Below are 20,051 nucleotides of genomic sequence, written 5' to 3'. Positions count from 1 at the left end.
TAAGAAATTAAAAATGTAAACTGTAAATGTTGATAGTTCTTTTACTCGATACAGTTTATTAACACGCAAAATGAAAATGCAAGCCATGAATTCTTTATTAATAATATTCTACTTTATCGTGTTTGACCTACTTATACTGCTAGTATCTGTAATTTCGATTTTTTTACAGTAATTAGATTCAATCTAGGCCTATATGATAGATTGATAATACTAAAATCTTACATGATAGGTCAATACTAACTGCCAATAATATTCATAATTAAACAGATTCGTTTAAGCTTTCGCGATGGTAGCATAGACAGAAACTTAACTATTTATCGAGACGAGGATTTTGCAGTTATTAGAAAAATTAATGCGAAGTACGAATATTTAGTTTCAATGGCCGTTTCAACTAATGTTGGTATAGGACCTTGGAGCATACCGATAGCAGGTATAAAACTTCAATGAATTACAATCCTTGAAATCAATTAATTATGCTTTATTAACGAAAATTCCGTTGTTATTCCCCAATACATATATATATATATATATATATATATATATATAACCGTATAAAAATTACCGTTCCTTATTAATTAAATATAATTTGAGGTAAATTTATTCCCGTTATTAAACTTCGGCTTCGCACTTGTTATGCCATCTATTACAGTGGGTAGTGGAACAACCGATTCGCCAACTATCTCCTCAGGACAGAGATTTATACTTTCCAATTTTACTTGGCTGATGATCGTATGCGCTATTAGTGGTGTTCTGATTGTAACATCAATACTGATCTGTTGTTGGTGTGTTTGCAACAAAAACAAGAAATCTGTTACTAAAGAAAAGGTTACCGTTGCTGCTGTTACAGATTTATTAGCACAGGATATTCAAAATACAGGTAAAACTATCTCAAATCAGCCTTGCTAATAATACATAACATACTATACAATATATTATGTACGATTCAGAGAGTCAATTTCTTTTGTCTTACTATAGCAATTCAGCGACTATTTAAACTCTTTCCTACAGTATTCCAATTAATACCTGTAACAATCCCAGCAGTGTTGTAAAAACAGGCTCTATTACATAAAACTTATCATTTTCACTACGTATTCATTTCTTCACTTCACTAATGGCTAAATAGTAGTTAATAACTAGTCCGCAGAAACTAATTCTTCTTAATAATTATTTAATAATTAGGAGCGGATAGTAACGCTTGTCGCTGTCACCATCAGGCTTATAATAGTACCGATAATGGCGATAGCAGCATCAGCAGTGAAAGCTACAATGCTAGTAGTTATCAAATATCACAAGGAGACAACGCTTCTGCCCATACAACATCTCAAGCTGCTGTCGATGTAGAGGGAATATCTATTCGAGCTCAAGGATCAACAGGCCATGTTGACAGTATTGGCATCCAAAGTGAATCTACTCTAACAAGCGATCGTCGAGAAGTACGGACTAGTCTCTTAGACGAATATTATTATCGTAGTGTTCGAGGTGAAGATATCGTAGCTGATGTACTTACTCGTAACAAAAGTGCCATTAACAGCAATAGGCATCATTCCAGTAGGAAAACTATCTATCCAACATCAATATTCTCAGAAGCAGCTTGCCAAATTCCTAACAGGAGACGCCATCAACTCGGCGAAGAAGGTCAAGATGATGCTGGTTACACCAGTCTAGGTTCTGGTAATCAACCGACGGCAGATGGTAAGGATAACGATCCACCACCATCATATCATTCGGATGATGATATCGCAGGAGTAAACGAAATAGAACAGGAAGAGAGTACACAAGATAATGTTAATGCAACTGCGGAAAGTTTAATTCGAGTACATTCGCGGCGCCCAGATTTACCAGGAATCGATCCTAACGATAATAAAGCTAAACGTAAAACTGAACAACTTCTGTTATCATCTAAAAATTGCCGCAGCGCTCCAACTTTGGCCAAAGAAAATTCTTCGAGATTTACCGGTGTACAATTGCTGCATATGCCTGATCTAAGTAATAGTTTTACTACTGGAAGTAGGCAATTAAAGAACCACCCACTTCATATATCTAATGAAGGTAGCGATAGTCCATCATTTGGTCACCAAAGCAGCCTAAGTAATGTCAATAGCGATCAAATATCAAATGGTAGCAGTTCATCACAGCAATTTGTGATGGAAATCATGGATGCTAACTATGAAATTAGAAATAGCCTTAGCTTATATACAAATCCCTTACATCAACAAAATCAGTCTTTTACAAGCGATCAATATTTCCAAGAGTATGACATATCTTCGCTATGTCGTCCGGTAAGTAGCCACTGGTTAAAAATATTTACACTTTAGTAAAATAGGGCTATGTAGAAATTGTACTTGTTTTTACTATATCTGTAATATCTGCACATGGATTACTCCTTTTCCAATATTCCAATCTAGTTATTTCATTAGCGTAATTTATCTAAAGATCCATGCATAATAGGCACTCAATTATAATTGCAATATAATTAATTTTAGTCCAGCATACTAGATCTATTTAAAACCAGGAGAACTTCCCGATAGTCTTCACAAACAAGTCATAGCTATAATTTCTCAAAACAAATCAGTCCTGTTAATAAATATTTACTAAGAATGCATATATTCAGGTACCTTGCACTGAAATCGAATCAAGCTTTACTAATTATTCTTTAGACAACGTATCATAATCTTGACATCTTTAATTTCATTACAGTAACTAATTTTATTAATGCTATAATGATTAAATTCTATTTCTATTAGGAAATATCCGATGAAAGTGAGGCACAAAGCGAAACCGAGAGTCAAAATGAAGAACCACCTGTTATACCACCACGCCATCGCTATGATTCTAATGACAGTCTAACTCGAGGGGGCTTTCCTGAAGTTGAGAATAATATATCGAGATATTTTGCACCTAGCCAAAATGAAGAAGAGGAAGAGGTTATAGATTATCCCTATCATCATGAAGAGGTAGCAAAGTCCTTTTTTGATGAAGACTTAACAGACCTTCCATCACCATGTCCTATTGATGACTTAGATAATTTTCCAAATTTGAAATCAGTCTATGCAGACAATAGAAATAATGAAAATTTATTCCGTTTTCCTAATGGCGATTATAAAGTATTAATGCAGCCTACCCATGTAAAAATGAATAGCAGCCCTAGTTCTTCACTCTCGTCATCGCCCCCTTTGCATCCGGCAAGCTACAGTTATGATTACACGCTAAATAGTGAAGTTATTGACGGCGCCAAAAACAAGCGTTACAGGCAGCGACATCAAGACTATAGTTCTACTAATCCACATTTAAGTAAACTATCTACACAATTACAGCATTCTTACGATGAAAAGATATTAAATGACAATCGCTCTCGTAATCAAGACTACCAATTTTCTCCAGTTAAAATTTCTCGATCGCAGCATATTCAATCAATGGAAGATAAACATCATGATGAAATAGATGATATCGCGTCTGTTTTATATAGAAGAGCACCCTCTTTCGATTATATCGATGAAGTAGCATCAGCAAAAATACATCAAGATCGTAATAATATCACCGAATTTACTTTGTAAAGAGCAATGGAATGAATAAATTCAATAAAATAATTGCAACCTTTTAATCGATAAAAAAGAAATCGGAGGTGCTGCTAATTAAAATATGACCTTAAAATCACATATTCAAGAGGGTTAAAAATATTTACGTCAATAAAGTCAACCTAATTAACCAATTATCCAAGATAATGGTTATAATAATCGGTGACCTATAAAGACAGAGATTAACGATGTAGACATCAAAGTCTATGATGAAAATCGTGAAATAATGTAAAAGCAAAATTCTTCCATTTAATTGTTGGTTATGGTTGTTATTCTTGTTTAATTGATGATGATGATAGCGATATCTGGACGCGGTTAAGGGTGACTGTGGATAAGAAATAATTAGATAATATCAATAATTATCTATTGTAGTTTCTAAATTCCATTTATTGTAAACGTAAAAATTGAATCAGAAATACTATTATAACTTTCCTGCATTTTTTTGCTTATTTTTGCATATCATTTTGCTATTAAGTCAAAGATCAGCTGTAATGTTAACCGTGGTAAACAACCAGTTATAGAATTTTACTTCTTTCTTTTGGATGATCTTAATCTGATTTTGAGATTATAAGAAAATTTTTGCTTATTTGTCGCTAAATCTATTAATTATATTTCGCCATAAGCAGTTATTACGGCTTACAATACTGTTATCACGGAAGATATCATTCAGCCTAGTATATCAGTAATACGATACTGTCAAGCCGTCGAAGTTATAAAATATATGGTAAATTATTATACCATTTCAGTGACTTTTTGGTTTCTTAATTTCCTCTAAATTTATTGGCTAATACTGCTGTATGACATGATATTATTAAAAGTAAATCATATATCATTGCTATTAATAACTATCCATTTATTCATTTATTCATTCAATCATCCATTCATTCAACTCTAATTCTATTAATTCTAAATTTATTATAACTATATTAATGTTTATACCATTTTACTATAAATATGAAGATCAATCAAGCATAAAATGTAAAATGTCAAATGAGATATAGTGATCAAACATCCATCTAAGTCATGCTTCCTTCTCTTCCATTAATCATTAATTGGAGATTAATGTATCAATGTTTGTTGTCCCTGCAATATCTTAAAATGCATTAGATAGTTATAACCAAATCTGCCCTTTAATAATGACTGGTTAATGTCAGAAAGATTATGATATTTAGTCAAACCAGTTTTACAAATAAAGTAATCTATCACAACAATTTAAATTTGTCTGCAGTTATCAATACGTCTCACTAAAGGTAATAAAATCTATCGAATATTATACGAGTATGTAGCATTGATTCACTATTTGTTTGATGTAATCTCAAATTCATAACCTTTATTCACCGTTTTAGAAATTATTAAAGTTTATATTGAAAAATTTATCCTTCCGGCTTTGCTTCGTAACTTGTTCGTAACATGTCAGTACATATTTAAGTAGGTTTCATCGTAGTCCTTATATATATCAAGTATGTACATCAAGTTATCAAAAGACTTTATTGTATCATTCTACATGATGTCGATGTTAATAATGATCTCATCATGATTGGCTTTTAATTAATCGTTATTATTTGACGTGTTGATGCATCTTGATAATTGTAACTACGGGACATGATTAATTTTGTTACATAAATAAATATAAATATATATTTACATATATAGATATATGTACAAGTTGTACTTTCCATCTAAGGTTGTCACTGCTTTACACTTTCGTATAATGTTGATATAAATTCATGCTCGCGGTTGATCATGTTTTATTGCTACTGAATTGTAGATTTCAATTAAGATTAAGCGAGATTCATATAATCTATGTACGATTGCTGTCTTATTTTATGTTAAGAACAGCTGATGTTTTGTATTAACTCATTTTATTTAAGAGTATAATGTTATTTTGATCTTGCCAGTTTGATCTTGTATTAATTAATAATAATAAACTATGTTAAATAATAAGCTACTGAAATTGTTGCTAATTATACGGCCAATCGTTACCATAAGGCCAATATTCATCTAAAATAAATATACTTGTTGAATTGCACAATTTCCTTGCAGTCAAACATTAACAATAATAAACTGAATTCAATCTAGCTACAATTACTAGAATAATCATCTTAAGCTTGATAACGATAGTTAATTTTAGCTTCAAGTTAGTAAGATACGTCGTATACAAGATCCAGTACTAAACCTCTTCATGTTCTAGTTCATGGTCAATACGAGTATATACTGTAGGTATGGTATAGAATTTATGATTTTTTCGATTTTTATGGCTATGTAGGTCTCATAAAATATCGCTAAGATTAAAAATACACAGTCAAAATAATTTATTATCGCTTTTCTACTACGGGTATATACTTTGTTCTATTTTTAAATTAAACAATAAAACTTTGTACCCAGATCTTCGAAAAGGCTGAAACAGTTTCTCAGAGCGCTACTTGCATTGAAATTCTACAAAATAATTGTATAGATGGTTACTATTAAGAATAAATACCGCGATATCTAACGCTTATATAGTATACAGTAGTGAAATATCTACAACAAAAATCTATTTTAGCCAACTTGGATATTTATATTTAACAAATTTCCTTAACGGCGAAATCTTATTGATATTATATCTTTCGTGACCTATTTTTCTGCGGTATCTGTTTAAAAATTGTAGCGATTCTACTCCTTTAAAGGACGTCTGCAGATAATTTCTTAATAATCAAATTTAATTTACCATTCTATTTTCATTTTGAGGCATTAATTCTGAGTCACAGCAGCCCATCTCGGTAGCAACGTTATATATCTATACACTTTTGCTTATTTTGGGTATATTGACATGGCGTAGTCAATCATATGCTCTATACGTAGAATTAGTCTTTTGATAAAGTTCAACTATCTCTAATCACAAATTAAATTTTATACAGCTTGATAAGTATGTAAAATAGTAGAATTTTACTTAATTAAATATCTCTAGTTTGATTCTGTAATGGTGTTCGTAACCAACTCCGAATTCGATTAACCAATTAGGTGATATATTAAATTATGATTTTGAAGGTACTATAATAGTACGAAGCGATAATATTCTGGTAAATTCTCGCGACTTCAGTTTCAAATTTTTAAAGAATCATGCAATGCTCATCTTAAATTCCTGTAACTAACTCTAATACCAGCATGCCCGTTAATCATGGAATTTATTAACTATTGAAAATGAAATAACATCGACCTGAAAATTGAATAGATATATAATAATTAAAGCAATAATTCATGTCGATATCAAGATTGACGGGTATATTAGTTAAATTTTATAATAAGTTATAAGCATCGAAATCGCTAAGGTACATTGGTAATTTTATGTCATTAACAGTAATGAATTATTGCTATCAATAATATCGCGATGATGCTACTTTATAATTATTTCTAATGGCTCAAATGCCATTAGCTATTAGGTGAAAGAAATTTCCTTATCAAGTATATGTATACAGCCGGACTAGCATTAGTTAGTTGAAACAATATCATGAGTATTCCAATCATGATTAAATAATTTTAATCATATTATATCAACTTTCGAGTTAATTGTCAAGACAAAATATAGATTTAACTCATATATTTCTATATTGCCAATAACTTTGAACTTGCAGAAAGGCCATAAACATAATTAGAAAAACAGTCTCCATATGTATTTGCTAAAGAGAAAGATTAAGATCAAATATGATCACAATTGATACAAGTTTCAGTTATTCGAAATGATAAAAAATTTCTATGGCTTGTAGGGAGAAACAATTCAGAATCTAGAACAATTAAGCATTGATACTAATAGTAATAGCGAATTTTAAACTATAGATTTCTTAAAATGAATAAGAAGAGTTTTGCTATAGAAATAAAATTTAGTTACTAATGCTAATCAATTTGCAATTAATTGATTACAATAAGCGAACGAGCTTATCAAGCCGTTAAATTAGTAACTTTACAACATTCTACAACATAAATAGCATTTTGAATTTGCCTGATATTCTATTAAAGTTTGTCTTTGATTGAATTCAATCTTTTGACTTTAGCAAAATATCATAAATAGCAAATTGATGATAGAAAGGGGTAATAATAATACATTTTTGTTATACTATAATCGAGGGAAATCGAATATAATAAATAGTAATTTAACTTTCCACATATTTAATAAGCATTATTCGATAGCCATATAGTGATCATTCATTACGTTCCCTCTTGACAAATATAATCCAACTGCTTCGTAACTGAGTATATGCAACTGCTAACGCACGTATAGGACAAGAAATAAATGGTAATGGCAAGACCAATACTATCTTAACGATACTGTATGACATCTAAAAGATCTAGTTTGAATAGAATGGAGATTGTTAGGCGTAATATTTGTAGCATTGTCATTAATTCGTAAAGTCATAGCTAGAAGATAAATCTAATTTAAATATCCTAATATATAAATATGAATAAGTTGACAGCAATTTCTCACTTTAATAATTATTCGCATGTCAACTTAAGAAATAGCCAGATAAAGCAACATCCTCACATATTGTATCAAGAATTTTCTCATTTAATTTTTGTTCAATACCGTCATAACATCAGACTAGCAACATAATTTATTCTATGCAAGATGCGTTTGTATTCATGTGGCCATAATAAGATGCTATTTGAAAATTTTATTATGCTCCTAGGCGTGCCTTTTTTGCATTTATGAACGCATGGAAGACTATTAATGACTTCTCTAGTTTACCTAAGCATGCCCTGTATAGAGAAATTTTCAACGGGTACATATAACTACATAATTTAGTGTCTCAGTCTAACATACAAATAAACTCCGTAGGCTAAAATATTTAAATAGCAAATTGCAAAAATATTAAACTATCGGCCTAACGAAGATTATGTGTTACATGTATATAGAAACTTGAATTGTGTCAGATAAAAGTGTATGGTAAGGAGTTAAGGGTGGAAGATAGTTTTTTATATTATCTTTTATTGTTCTTGTATGTCTTGAGTTTCGCTTGACTTCCCAATGATTAAAAGTCAGACGAAGAAAGAATTAATATTTTAGGATATGATTTCGCTAAGTGGTTTCTTTATCATTGTAGAAATCGTGTGAATTTTCAGAGCTTATGATTTTAAAATGTTGCTGCGACATCGTTTTCTTTAAACATCTAACAACATCACAAGTGATACGTACTTCCAAAATTGATTAAACTGTACTTTGCCTGAAATGAAAAAATAATTTTTAACGTTTATCCAATAAATACCAGGCTAATATTAAAGATTTATAGTTATCATTGCCTGTTTCAAAAAGTATTTAACACCAGTGTACTTAGAAAATATAGCAACATAAGATACCCTAATATCAGAAAATAATTATTTTATATCAAGAACTTACGATGCCCTTCGGCTATCATTGATTTTATCTTTATCTTTTTCTGCTCTTAATTTTTCGCTGCTTTCCTCTTCATTTTTTTCATTATTCGCTTTATTAGCGTCAACTTCTTCAATTTGCTTCAGCTTTTCATATCGTTCCAATGCATCCATCAACGGAATAACCAATAGCTCACGAACATTAGGAAATACCTATTTGTTAAGAATATGAATAATATTGATTCTTAAGTATAGATTATTACATATTTGCATCTAAATGTTAGGGTTCAAATGGACTAGCCCATATTAATATTATTAAGCAAAATAAAAATTACCTCGCTAAATAATTCAAATAATGGAATTAAAACGTATTTTATGAATCCAATTTGTGTGGAAGATTTTGTCACTTTCTCACGATCCATGAAAGGAGCTACAGGCAAACCTTCGGACTTCTCACGATCTCCCTAAATTGGGCATCGCCCGATAGCACAATAGTGATTTAGAAATTTAAAAACCATCAGTACAGCAAGCATTGTCTAGTAGTTTCTAGTAAAAATTACCTGCTGAAAGAATTCCTCTAGTAAGCAGTCTGCCCATGGATCAGAAATCTCCATTGGTCGCACTTCATTAGAGATATCGCAACATTTAATGAGTATCATTTTTAGCTGTAATGGAAAAAATGAATATTTCAGTTAGATAATATAAAAGTAGGAACCAGTATCAAGGTAGAGATCACTTAAGATCAACCATCTAAAATATTAAATATTGACAATTATTATTTGCATGCCACCAGATTTAGTAAGATTAATTCTTACTACATCTATCGTATAATTCTGAATCTGTTTACATACGCAAGTTCGATGTTTTTCGTTGTTGACGTCAAAATCATTAACAGTGCTCCTAAATTGCTCTGTTATTTCGCCGTGCTTTGCCATATCGGTAGCCAATATTAATGAAATAATACCCTGAGTAAACCGATAATGATTGAATCATGAATTGAGACACATTTCGGCATATTCCATTCTGCCTATCACTTCGAAGATACTATTGTATAATTTCTTACCTTTCTGATTTCGCGATACACGCTTTCAGATGTATTAGCAAAAACGTTACATTCAGGCTATTACAAAATTAAATAATTTTGTTTACCATTAACAATTTATCATGTGGTACTTTAGGATTGTTGATATTCTTCAGTCGAAATTTATCCTAATACCTTATTTAAAATCTTGAAGCAAACTGCGCAATGGTGGTTCTCCAGAGGTGAAATATCGTTATAACGTATAGCAAGCTCAGTTTTTGCATTAATTTGGTAGCTATAAAATCAGATAAAAACTATCTTTAATCAAAATTTTGTAGCGCTCTATTATCTCCTTCATAGTATTGAAACATCAAATCAGAAAATGAATTCGATAAAATTATGATAAAGGGATACCATGGGGTACTTCTTATCTACTATATACGGGTAGTTAATTTGCATCGATGCCATATTTGGCCTCAGTACAATTGATACATCAGATTAATAAAATCTTATATTTACTCAGAGTATACGCGTAAAGTAGAAAATAGAACTGATAGAACATAAGTTCTGGCAAAACTATGCTCATTTGATATTACTACAGAGCAGCAATATTTGAGCACAATTCTATCAATGCACGTAAACTTACGCATTATTATAGCCTGGATGATCCAAATCATGACAAACTGCACTTGTTAGCAATGTTGCTAATTCAGCCTTGGTTAAATGTTTATCCAACTGGCATGCATAAATCATCCCATACATCTACATACGTAAAGAATCGAAAATAGTTATTAAAATATAATAACATCCTGAAAAGCCTCACTAAAACTCTGCTTGTGTAGTAATGAGATGATCATTTATTATTGTATTTCATTCATTGGCATTATGATATACTTTCTGCACTGATTTCAAAGTATTAATACAAAATACCAACTTTAAGATAGATAGCAACATATCTCAGGCTTACCATTTGCGTTACACAGAAACAGTGTCTAAAGTTATGGAACGGGTTATTGCGATAATTCTCTTGCACACATAACTAAGATAGTGATTTCGAGATATTAGATAAAGACAGCGCAATGATTATTAATTAGGTGTTATAATGATATGAAATATAATGATAGGGTTTAAATATTTCTTATAAACAGTACTGAAGCAATGACAGTAGCTTATCTTAATTAAGCTACTTACTAGCCAACGTCTCAGAGTTATGGGATTGATATTTAGATCACGAACTATATCCAATTCATGATACATGTGCTCCAATAAGCTCAACATCTGCAATTTCAAGAGCAAATACCACAAGAAGAGAAATCAACGCATTGATAGCTTTTTCAGTTTTAAATCATGAATTCTTCTGCAATTCAGAATTAGAAAAGGGATGAGAAAATTTTCTTAAATATTAACCAACCTCATTCGGTTCCCATTGCCAGATATCAAAGGTTGGTTTCTTCAAATAATCGATTGTTTCTTGTGAAAGTGTATACTAAAAATAACGTAATTAGATGTTATTTAAAATATATATGTTACGTATATATAATTGGGATGATATTGTAATACTAAATGAAATTTAATTAACAAGAAATTCTTCCGACTAAGTAGCAGCCAAAATCTTCCTTAAAAGATTTGTTACCCTACCTTGGTATAAAGTGGAATTTTACTTCGACTTATATTGACTTTATCTGGTTCATTATAGATGTACTGCTCCGAATTGTACTTTCTGTAAAGATAACGGTCAAGAAATAATTAATTAGTAATGCAATTTAGTTTTTTTAATTTTTATTTTTCAATACTGAAATAGTATAACCTAAAAGCAATTATTAGCATTTACCAATTAGTAACATAATTAATCAGTTTACTATAGATAACCAAGTATTTTAAGTTTTGAACGTATTTTAAAGCACAAAAAATTTAAATTATCAGTAAAATCTTAACTTGAAGTTAAATATTGCTTTGGTAATTCTATAACTAATTATGACTACATTTAATAAATAGCTAATACTTATACATTGTTATTTTTATATATCATAGGTTAGAGATTTATTTTGTGCATGCTTTACATTTGTTATCGCCTTACTATTTACAATAATCAACACATAATCTACGTGTTAGAGTTATATAAACGAATTGTTAGATCATGTTATATATGTTACGTCGATGTTGTGAAGGTTAGAGGTCAATTTGTTGGTTGTTTACGTAAGAATTTATGATTGTAGGTTAAAGATAAGTTAGCATGTATGTTATAGAATGTAACTTTAAGCGCAGGATAATAAATATTTTACACACGATATTGCAGTCTAGTCGTTATTAGTTGAAATAAATAAGTGGTTGATTCAACGTTAAAAATGTAACGGGAGACGTAGTTATATTTACCGTAATGGATAATCGACAGAACTAGATCTGCAACGGTCAGATAGAGACAACGTGATGGTGAGAGAAAGAGAGAGAGCATGAGATGTGGAAGCGAGATAGAAAGTCAAGTTTAGATGAAAGTTTTAGTTACAGAAAATATACTACGACCGTAACCATATGAATCTCTTCGATACAATATAAAACTACTGCAACAATACTTTCAATTATAGAGATGCAGATGTTATTACTCTTACTTACAGTAAATCCACCACAACATAGGACCGATTCCAATATTTATATAATATATTTAAACTTAGGATTTAAGTGCATTAATGTAATAAGTGGTATCAGGTTTGACTTACTTCCTTGCATACATCATCTCGCGGAGTTGATTAATTTCTTTCTTACATTTTTCAATTTCGACAGCTTTAAGGCCTTCAACAGCTGTATGAATACAAATTAAAACACGTCAATTTTCTAGAATACGTGATATAAGTGAAGTTTAGTAAAAGTTTTAAAGCTGTATTGTTATCCTGAATGCTAGTTTGGGACATTTGACGTTTGATATCAAAGTAACTTAAATGCATAAGTAATTACACTAGCAAGTGATTATCTAACAGCCTATAATTATAGCCTGCTCTTAATATTTTCTGACCCTATTTTGGGATAAATGCATGGCAATAACTTATTACTGAATTAATGCATCAACTACTTTTAACTATTACTAATTCCTGATCTTCCAGATGAAAAATATAATGAGTCTATCACGAAGTACTTGCGGACTAAAGTTAAATATCTACGGTAAATTTCAATTTATAACTTCCTAGCTAGATTGTAGTTACTAAACTCAATTAGTCGAATCTCCTATTTTATTTATTGAGGACGATAAGCTAATGCCATCAGTGCTCCTAACTAGAAACTATAGTATTATCCTTTATGCATAAGAATCGATCCATAGTCAACGTCGCTAGTAATCTTTGCACCTAAATATCTTTTGCTCTTAACTAGAAACTACAGTATTATCCTTTAGGCAAAAGAATCGATCCATAGTCACACTTCGCTATTAATCTTTGCTCATTATCTGCTCAGTTAAGTATTACACCTCTAAGTATGCAACGAAACAGATCACTAGATCCTAAGTATTACCTATCAATAACCTAACCTATTATCATAGCTATGATCTATTTTACCACTAAAGCTAGTTTGTGTTATGATAAAGCCTAGCACCTTACTATTCTCTCATTTAAGGGGATATGTATCCGAATCTTAGCTAATTAACCATAAACTGAACAGTGCAAGACTGAATACATTTAATCAAAGCTGTTTCTGTTATTTCGTTCTACTTCACTTGCGTACGAGTACATTATACTGTATGCCAAATTACCGGTATGCTGGAATTGAAATAATTTATACCTATTTTAACTATTATACGCTAGTATAGTATCTAGAAATATACTATTACCCTAAGGCAATTACAGAGTCAAATTAAACCTTTTAAACCTTTTAAACCTGAAATTAACTATCCTAGAATTTCTATTTATGGATTTGCGGCCGAAGGTGTCATGTGATGGCCATTAACTCACTCTCTACTCTCTTCTTCAACTCACTCAAGTGGTCTCTAATTTCTTTTCTTAATTCAGTAATGTTAAATGCCCTATCGGAAAAGTTCCAAATGAAATTAATGTAATGTACAAAATAGGTTATTATTTTAGAAACCCGAAAGATGACTTTAAAGGCATGCATTGCATCAATATTTAATAAATTTACCTTACAAAATGGTCGGAAACCTGTGTTAGAATTCCGGCAAGTCTATCATTTTCACTGACAACTGAATCTTCTGCAATCACGGTTGCAACATAAGGTGCACTAAAAATAAAATAGAAATGATTTAATGTCGAAGGGAAAATAATACAAGAAGTTATCAATTGACTTCAAATCGCGGAGAAAGCTTATTTCTTAATATTTAATTGCAGAAATTTGAGACCTTAATACTTAAGATAGCAGATAAATAGTACGTAGACAGCAACTAAACAACAGATAACCTAATACAGAATATACTAAAAGATATCTTGTTAATCTACCTTTCGTCATTTTCCGGTACATCCCAACTAATCGCCACTAGTGATCCATCATCACTGGATAACTGAACTGATTTCCATCTAAGTTAAATAAATAGTAAATACAATTTCGTTACGGTGAGTTCCTAACAGCGAACGATTGCAGTTTTACTATTTATTATCTTAATCTAGTCAGTTAAGCGACATTATCTATCATTCCAGCTGTCGCTTTTTCGCTAGAGTACTACTACGCTCCGATAATACTTCAAATTAATCGAAACTTCCCTTCCATTTGAGAATAATCATATTTATACCGCCAATTACTGCCGACTAAAATATCGTGAGACAAGAACGAAAGGGTGCAGACACCGTTCTCTTTTATCTCACTCAAAATAGCATTCAATAATTGTTACCGTAAGCAATTCATTAATTCGTAAATGCTTAAAATCAACCAATTGAAGTATATTAATTACATCCTAGTTACAACTGTTACTATTCTTTGTCATTCAATCTCTATTCGATTCGTAAATTTAATATTTAGCTTTTAAAATAAGCTCTTGTTTATTACTCCTTCTTCCTGAAAGCTAGCCTTGTATATCACTTCATTCCATCGATATGCTGACTTTTTCGACCCCCAAAATCATGTTGACTTATGGTACTTCCTTATTTTACGTCCGGACTAATAGTTTTTACTGTTATCATTTTAATGTAATTTTGTATCCTCCATTGATAGGAAAGAATAAGATTAGCTCTCCATAGCAACATAAAACGTCAATTCTGCATAAATCTCTAATACATTCATTCATTATTCTACCCGTACGTACTCTAGCTATACTACCTTATTCCTGTATCGATGGTATAGTGAGCAAAAATTAAATCTCATTTATCTACGATATTGTCAATTTATCTTAAACTGTAAAAGCGATTAAATACGTATCAGCCCGCCGCAAAAAGATCAATTTTAGGCACAGTAGGGGTAATCGTCAGTACAGAATTACATATCCGATTTAGAATACTAATGCAACATTAGTGAAGTGAATTAGGTTATTAAAGGACAGTAAATTCTAGTCTGATGCTTATTTTCCTATCCGTAAATGTCCATTTGTGGTCAATTTTATCAAATTTTTTTAAAGATAAGAAATTTGATAATACCGTACTATCGAGATTTTAAGGTACTAACATCATATAAAATATCCTAGAATTCTATGCAAAGAAAGCCTATAACTTCTATCATTTACTTTTTTATGCCATCGTTATTACGCAAGAAATGTTGCTTTACTTTAATTACATGTTACTAAGATTGCAGGAATAGCAGAAAATTTGACGTTATTTTATTTTGGCTTAACAAGAAACATCAAGGCAATTACTGCTAGGCGAATTCAATTGTTAAGACTTTAAATATGATTTGGCTATTTCTATAAAATATCAATCTTGTATATCTCAAGTTTATCATACTAAAAATAAAATTGCGTAGTTTAATAGAGGAAATAAAGTAATGTTTATCTCACCCGATCCTTTATTTTACTGAAATAAACTATTATATGTAATACGGCTTTACGTTTTATTGAAGACTTTTCTAGTAGAGTTTTATGTTACTTCCACCATATGACGTCAATCTGATGGCGTTCTATTTGTTAAGCTCTTTTTTCCAAATTTATTACCGTAACTGATGTAAATGTAAGGTAATAGAGACTAATCTATAGACTATTTAATATCCTTAGGAAATGGATACGTAAATTAAATGACGTCAGCGGATGACTATTATAGCTTAAAGACTGGTCTTAATAATTTGTTAAGGATTATCCTACCATAAACGATACTGGCTATACTTTTCAAATTAGCCGCTGCTGGTTACAATTTGGGTATTCGATGAGTATACTTCGAATGATTCAGCAATAAATTCGTTCATTTGATATTTATACTACCCCTTTCGAAACTGCAACCTTATTTAATCTTGTCTACGAGTACATTAAAGGAAAAATTCGGAGCCTATCACTAAGCTCCAATAAATGATTGTATATACATTTAACTCTATTCGGAAAAATGGTCTATGTGTAGAAATAACATATCAAACCCACCATTTAATGACGATTAATGCAAGATCAACAGACTGCCCGAATAATGCAGTATTATTAAATTATAACTATTCTCTATTAAAATCACATAGAATTGAAAATACTAATAAAAACAAATAAATTTTTAAAATATATTCATTAACACACACAATAATAGAAAATAAATCCATAGTAAATTGTCGTGGTATTTAGGGCTATCTTCACTAATAATCTTTTCAATATTTAGTAAAGAATTTTGTGTCCCTTTAAATGGAAAGTGACCTGATTTACTGCCATCTAGATTTATTTTCAATATTTTTACTCACATGTAATACAAGATTAATTCCTAGACCTTCGTATGTTACGATAAGTCTTCTATTTATACATGCTAAAATTACCTAGCGCTAATCAAAGAGTCCATTTCTACCATTTATTTTATCAAGTATATATTGTAATGACAACGAAATCCTTATGCTAGTATGCTTGCAACCCTATAGTCTGTAAGCGCATCTTGTTTATGACTACTTATCTTTAGTATTACTATTCTATTGCACAGAACCAAATTTTAGGAATTCCATTGTATGAACAGCAGAATTAGATATTTTGATCCCTTCAGCATTTAATAAACTGGGGATAATAATAGTTAATGTTGGTGTCATCGTGGCGTTATAAGATGAAAGCATGATGATTGACAGGGTTGATAAAATTAGTGCTTTTCAGCTGGAACAAATCGATTGCCAAATTTCTCTTATATCATGAATGGAATGACATAATCACATTGCAAGAACAAGAGAAGGGGGTGGGAGGAGTAAAATTTAAGACCAGGATCCGTCTGAAGGGAGTGAATTTATTCGATATATAAGTCATCTGATCTGATTCAGGACTATGTAGCAATGGATATGAAACTAGGCGCAAGAAAAAAATAATATTTGGCCACTATAATTATCTAGTTGTTAATACTGTATTTTGATTTGGATTTGTAAAATATGATTAACAAGGAATGTTACTAATAGGAGTTAATCGTAGATGATAAGTCTTTTATATTATGATTATCTATGATCTATAAGTGCTTTTTTGTTAAAAATGAAAGTGCAAATGATATAGAATATTTCACAATGAATGGTAGATCAGCATGATTAATTCTATCAATAATGTGCTCTAAGTATGAATTTATTATCTGGGCCTAAACTGAATGTAGTGTATGATTTAACAGCAAAAAAAGGTTACAGATTAAGTACTAGTAATGCAGATATGCTTATCGTATAATACCTTATTATATTACTTGATTAAAATAAATTGAAAGAGTCATAACGAACTTACTGTTGAACGGAAAGCATCGCCTATAGCTAAGCTTCCATGAAATATTTTAATCTAGAGTATCCTTAATTCAATGCGCTCCCGATATTAGTTAAAGAAGGCGTAGCTCCAGAATAACCAGAGAGCTCATACGCACTCGTATACTAAATAGCCTCCCTACTAGTGATAAAAACCTACTGTTATAATTCTTAATGCCTAAAACAGGCTAGGAAGCAAATATATATGTAGCCTTAGTGTTTATCAGGCCAACTTCTAGCTTTTAATCGATGAGAGAAATGAAAGTTAATCAAGTTAGACATAAATATCATATCGAAATAAGTGTTTTTTACGTATGTATGCTAAAGCTTAGGTAGAGAAAAAGCTGTGATTGTCATTCTGTGTATAGGAAGAAGGGTCAAAATCACATTTTATTTCATTATAATTATTATAGTATTTCTTGTGTTACGAAATTTTTGTCATTCTATTCTACTTACTTGGTGACTCCGCAGGCTACAGATACCAAATCTTTAAGTTCAGTAGGCGAGCAACTTCGAGTAAATTTTAGCTAGAATATTACGATAAAAGAAATTAACATGGGCTATTGATCCTGTTAAAACTATAAGGAATAACTACTATGAAGTACGGTTATCATAGCTGTCAAAAATATGAAACACTTAGCGAATCTAATTCACCCCACAAATTAACTAATTGCAACCATATTATAAAGCAAGTACGTATTTGATAGCTTTATTCATGCCATTAAAGGAACACATTTGTTCCTTAAGTTCACAAACTTAGGTTCAGATTACGTTATATGATGTTGTAAGAGATTGTTAAAAAATAAAAGGCCTAAAAGTTCATGAGGTTTAAATTGTTAAACAAACTATAATTATTCTTCATGATTCTATAGATATAGTAGCTCATCATCTGCTAACAGCTGTTGCATATATGAAGAAATAGCTAATACTACATTAAATTACACTGTTTTAGTATAGATGATATCAGTATGAAAATACAGTAGTAAGAATTTCGTAAATCTTAGTATTAAACTATATCTTCTCTTCACAGTAACAAAATTATTCAATAAAATTCTATATGAGATTAGGGATAAATTTTCTTGTCTGTGGAATTAAAGAAATTTTTACCAAGATAGAGTACGGTATTTCATTGCATTAGACTTTATGGAACGAAATTCTTCCCAAGTTTTATTAAACTTTCTTCTATTTTATTTTAATATTTTGAAATTTATCTAGTTTACTGTCTGTCTTAGAAGTAGCTTCTAATCTAGCCTCCTAATTCTCTGATTATATTATAATGAGAAACTTGCATGACGTTTTGCTAAATTACCCGCAGTTTTAGACAAAATTTTACCCTAGAATTGCTTAATAAAGCAATCCAACTGTTTTTAAGAAAGATGACAATTAGCCGCTTCAACTTCCATGCTGTATATTATTTACATATAAACTAATAATCTGTAAAAATAAATTTATGTGCATTAAAATAATACGAAAAAACTATCGTTATCTAAGCAAATGTTCTTTTTTAACGCTGATTGGATACCGGTTAGTTATGAATTTGACTTTAATTACTCGATATATGTACGTAATTCTATACTTAAAACACTACTAGCAAGAATATACCAAGAACTAATGTTCTGCGCTAGCATATCAACTACTAAACAATATCCAATAATGTAAGCTAAAAAGTGTTTGAAGTCGCTGATATAATCTGGATACGAAAGATTTATAGACTACTGTCTTTTTACTGCGAACATATAACCCAGATGACTATAAGGAAAACCTGAATAGGATACCATTAGAAAATTAAGTAGAATCGATTACTTACACGTTGAGTCTTGCCATTAGCACGGATATAAATATTTCTAGTTTTATTCTTGGAAGCTCCGCTACCCATCTTCAGTACATGTTTTAACTTGAGAAACGACAAATACTAAATGGTTTAGGGATTATAATCTTGGTTTTAATCCTTTGATATTCAGAACTCTATCTATTCTTTCTTTCCAAGCTAATAAACAACTAAACAATAGCCTAAATTTCGTCTTTGATTTGACCTATTGAATATAAGATATGAATATAATCAAGAGAAAGACATGCAACCAAAGTAAATGATCCATTTTCAAGCTTAAGGGCTAGACATGATCTAATATTGTCATAATTATAAATATAAAAGCAGCGCCAAAGGGCTAATAAGGCTGTCTCAAGATAGAATCTAGCTATTGTTGCTAGCTCCTTCGTTATACAAAATGTTATTAACATATTATTTGACATGAGCGGTATATTTAATTATTTAATCGAGGTATTGATGGAAATAAATAGTTTTTCTAACTTGCAAG

General features: G+C 30.7%; 1 protein-coding gene across 1 annotated transcript; it reads right to left on the bottom strand.

The window, feature by feature from the left end:
* Positions 1-8,224: 8,224 nt before the first annotated feature.
* On the bottom strand, positions 8,225-19,612 carry TRIADDRAFT_55920 (uncharacterized protein; the record flags this gene model as incomplete). The annotated part of the gene is made up of 18 exons (XM_002111622.1): positions 8,225-8,306; positions 8,944-9,131; positions 9,254-9,382; positions 9,479-9,583; positions 9,734-9,883; positions 9,982-10,038; positions 10,135-10,234; positions 10,586-10,701; positions 10,907-10,978; positions 11,131-11,217; positions 11,351-11,425; positions 11,578-11,659; positions 12,654-12,735; positions 13,875-13,945; positions 14,059-14,157; positions 14,373-14,450; positions 18,193-18,263; positions 19,544-19,612. The coding sequence occupies 18 exons, from the start codon at positions 19,610-19,612 to the stop codon at positions 8,225-8,227; spliced, it is 1,713 nt and encodes a 570-aa protein (XP_002111658.1).
* Between the last annotated feature and the right edge of the window lie 439 nt (positions 19,613-20,051).

The sequence above is a fragment of the Trichoplax adhaerens genome, genomic scaffold, assembly GCF_000150275.1.
Source record: "Trichoplax adhaerens TRIADscaffold_4 genomic scaffold, whole genome shotgun sequence".
Lineage (NCBI taxonomy): Eukaryota > Metazoa > Placozoa > Uniplacotomia > Trichoplacea > Trichoplacidae > Trichoplax > Trichoplax adhaerens.
This window is presented reverse-complemented; position numbering and strand designations above follow the sequence as displayed.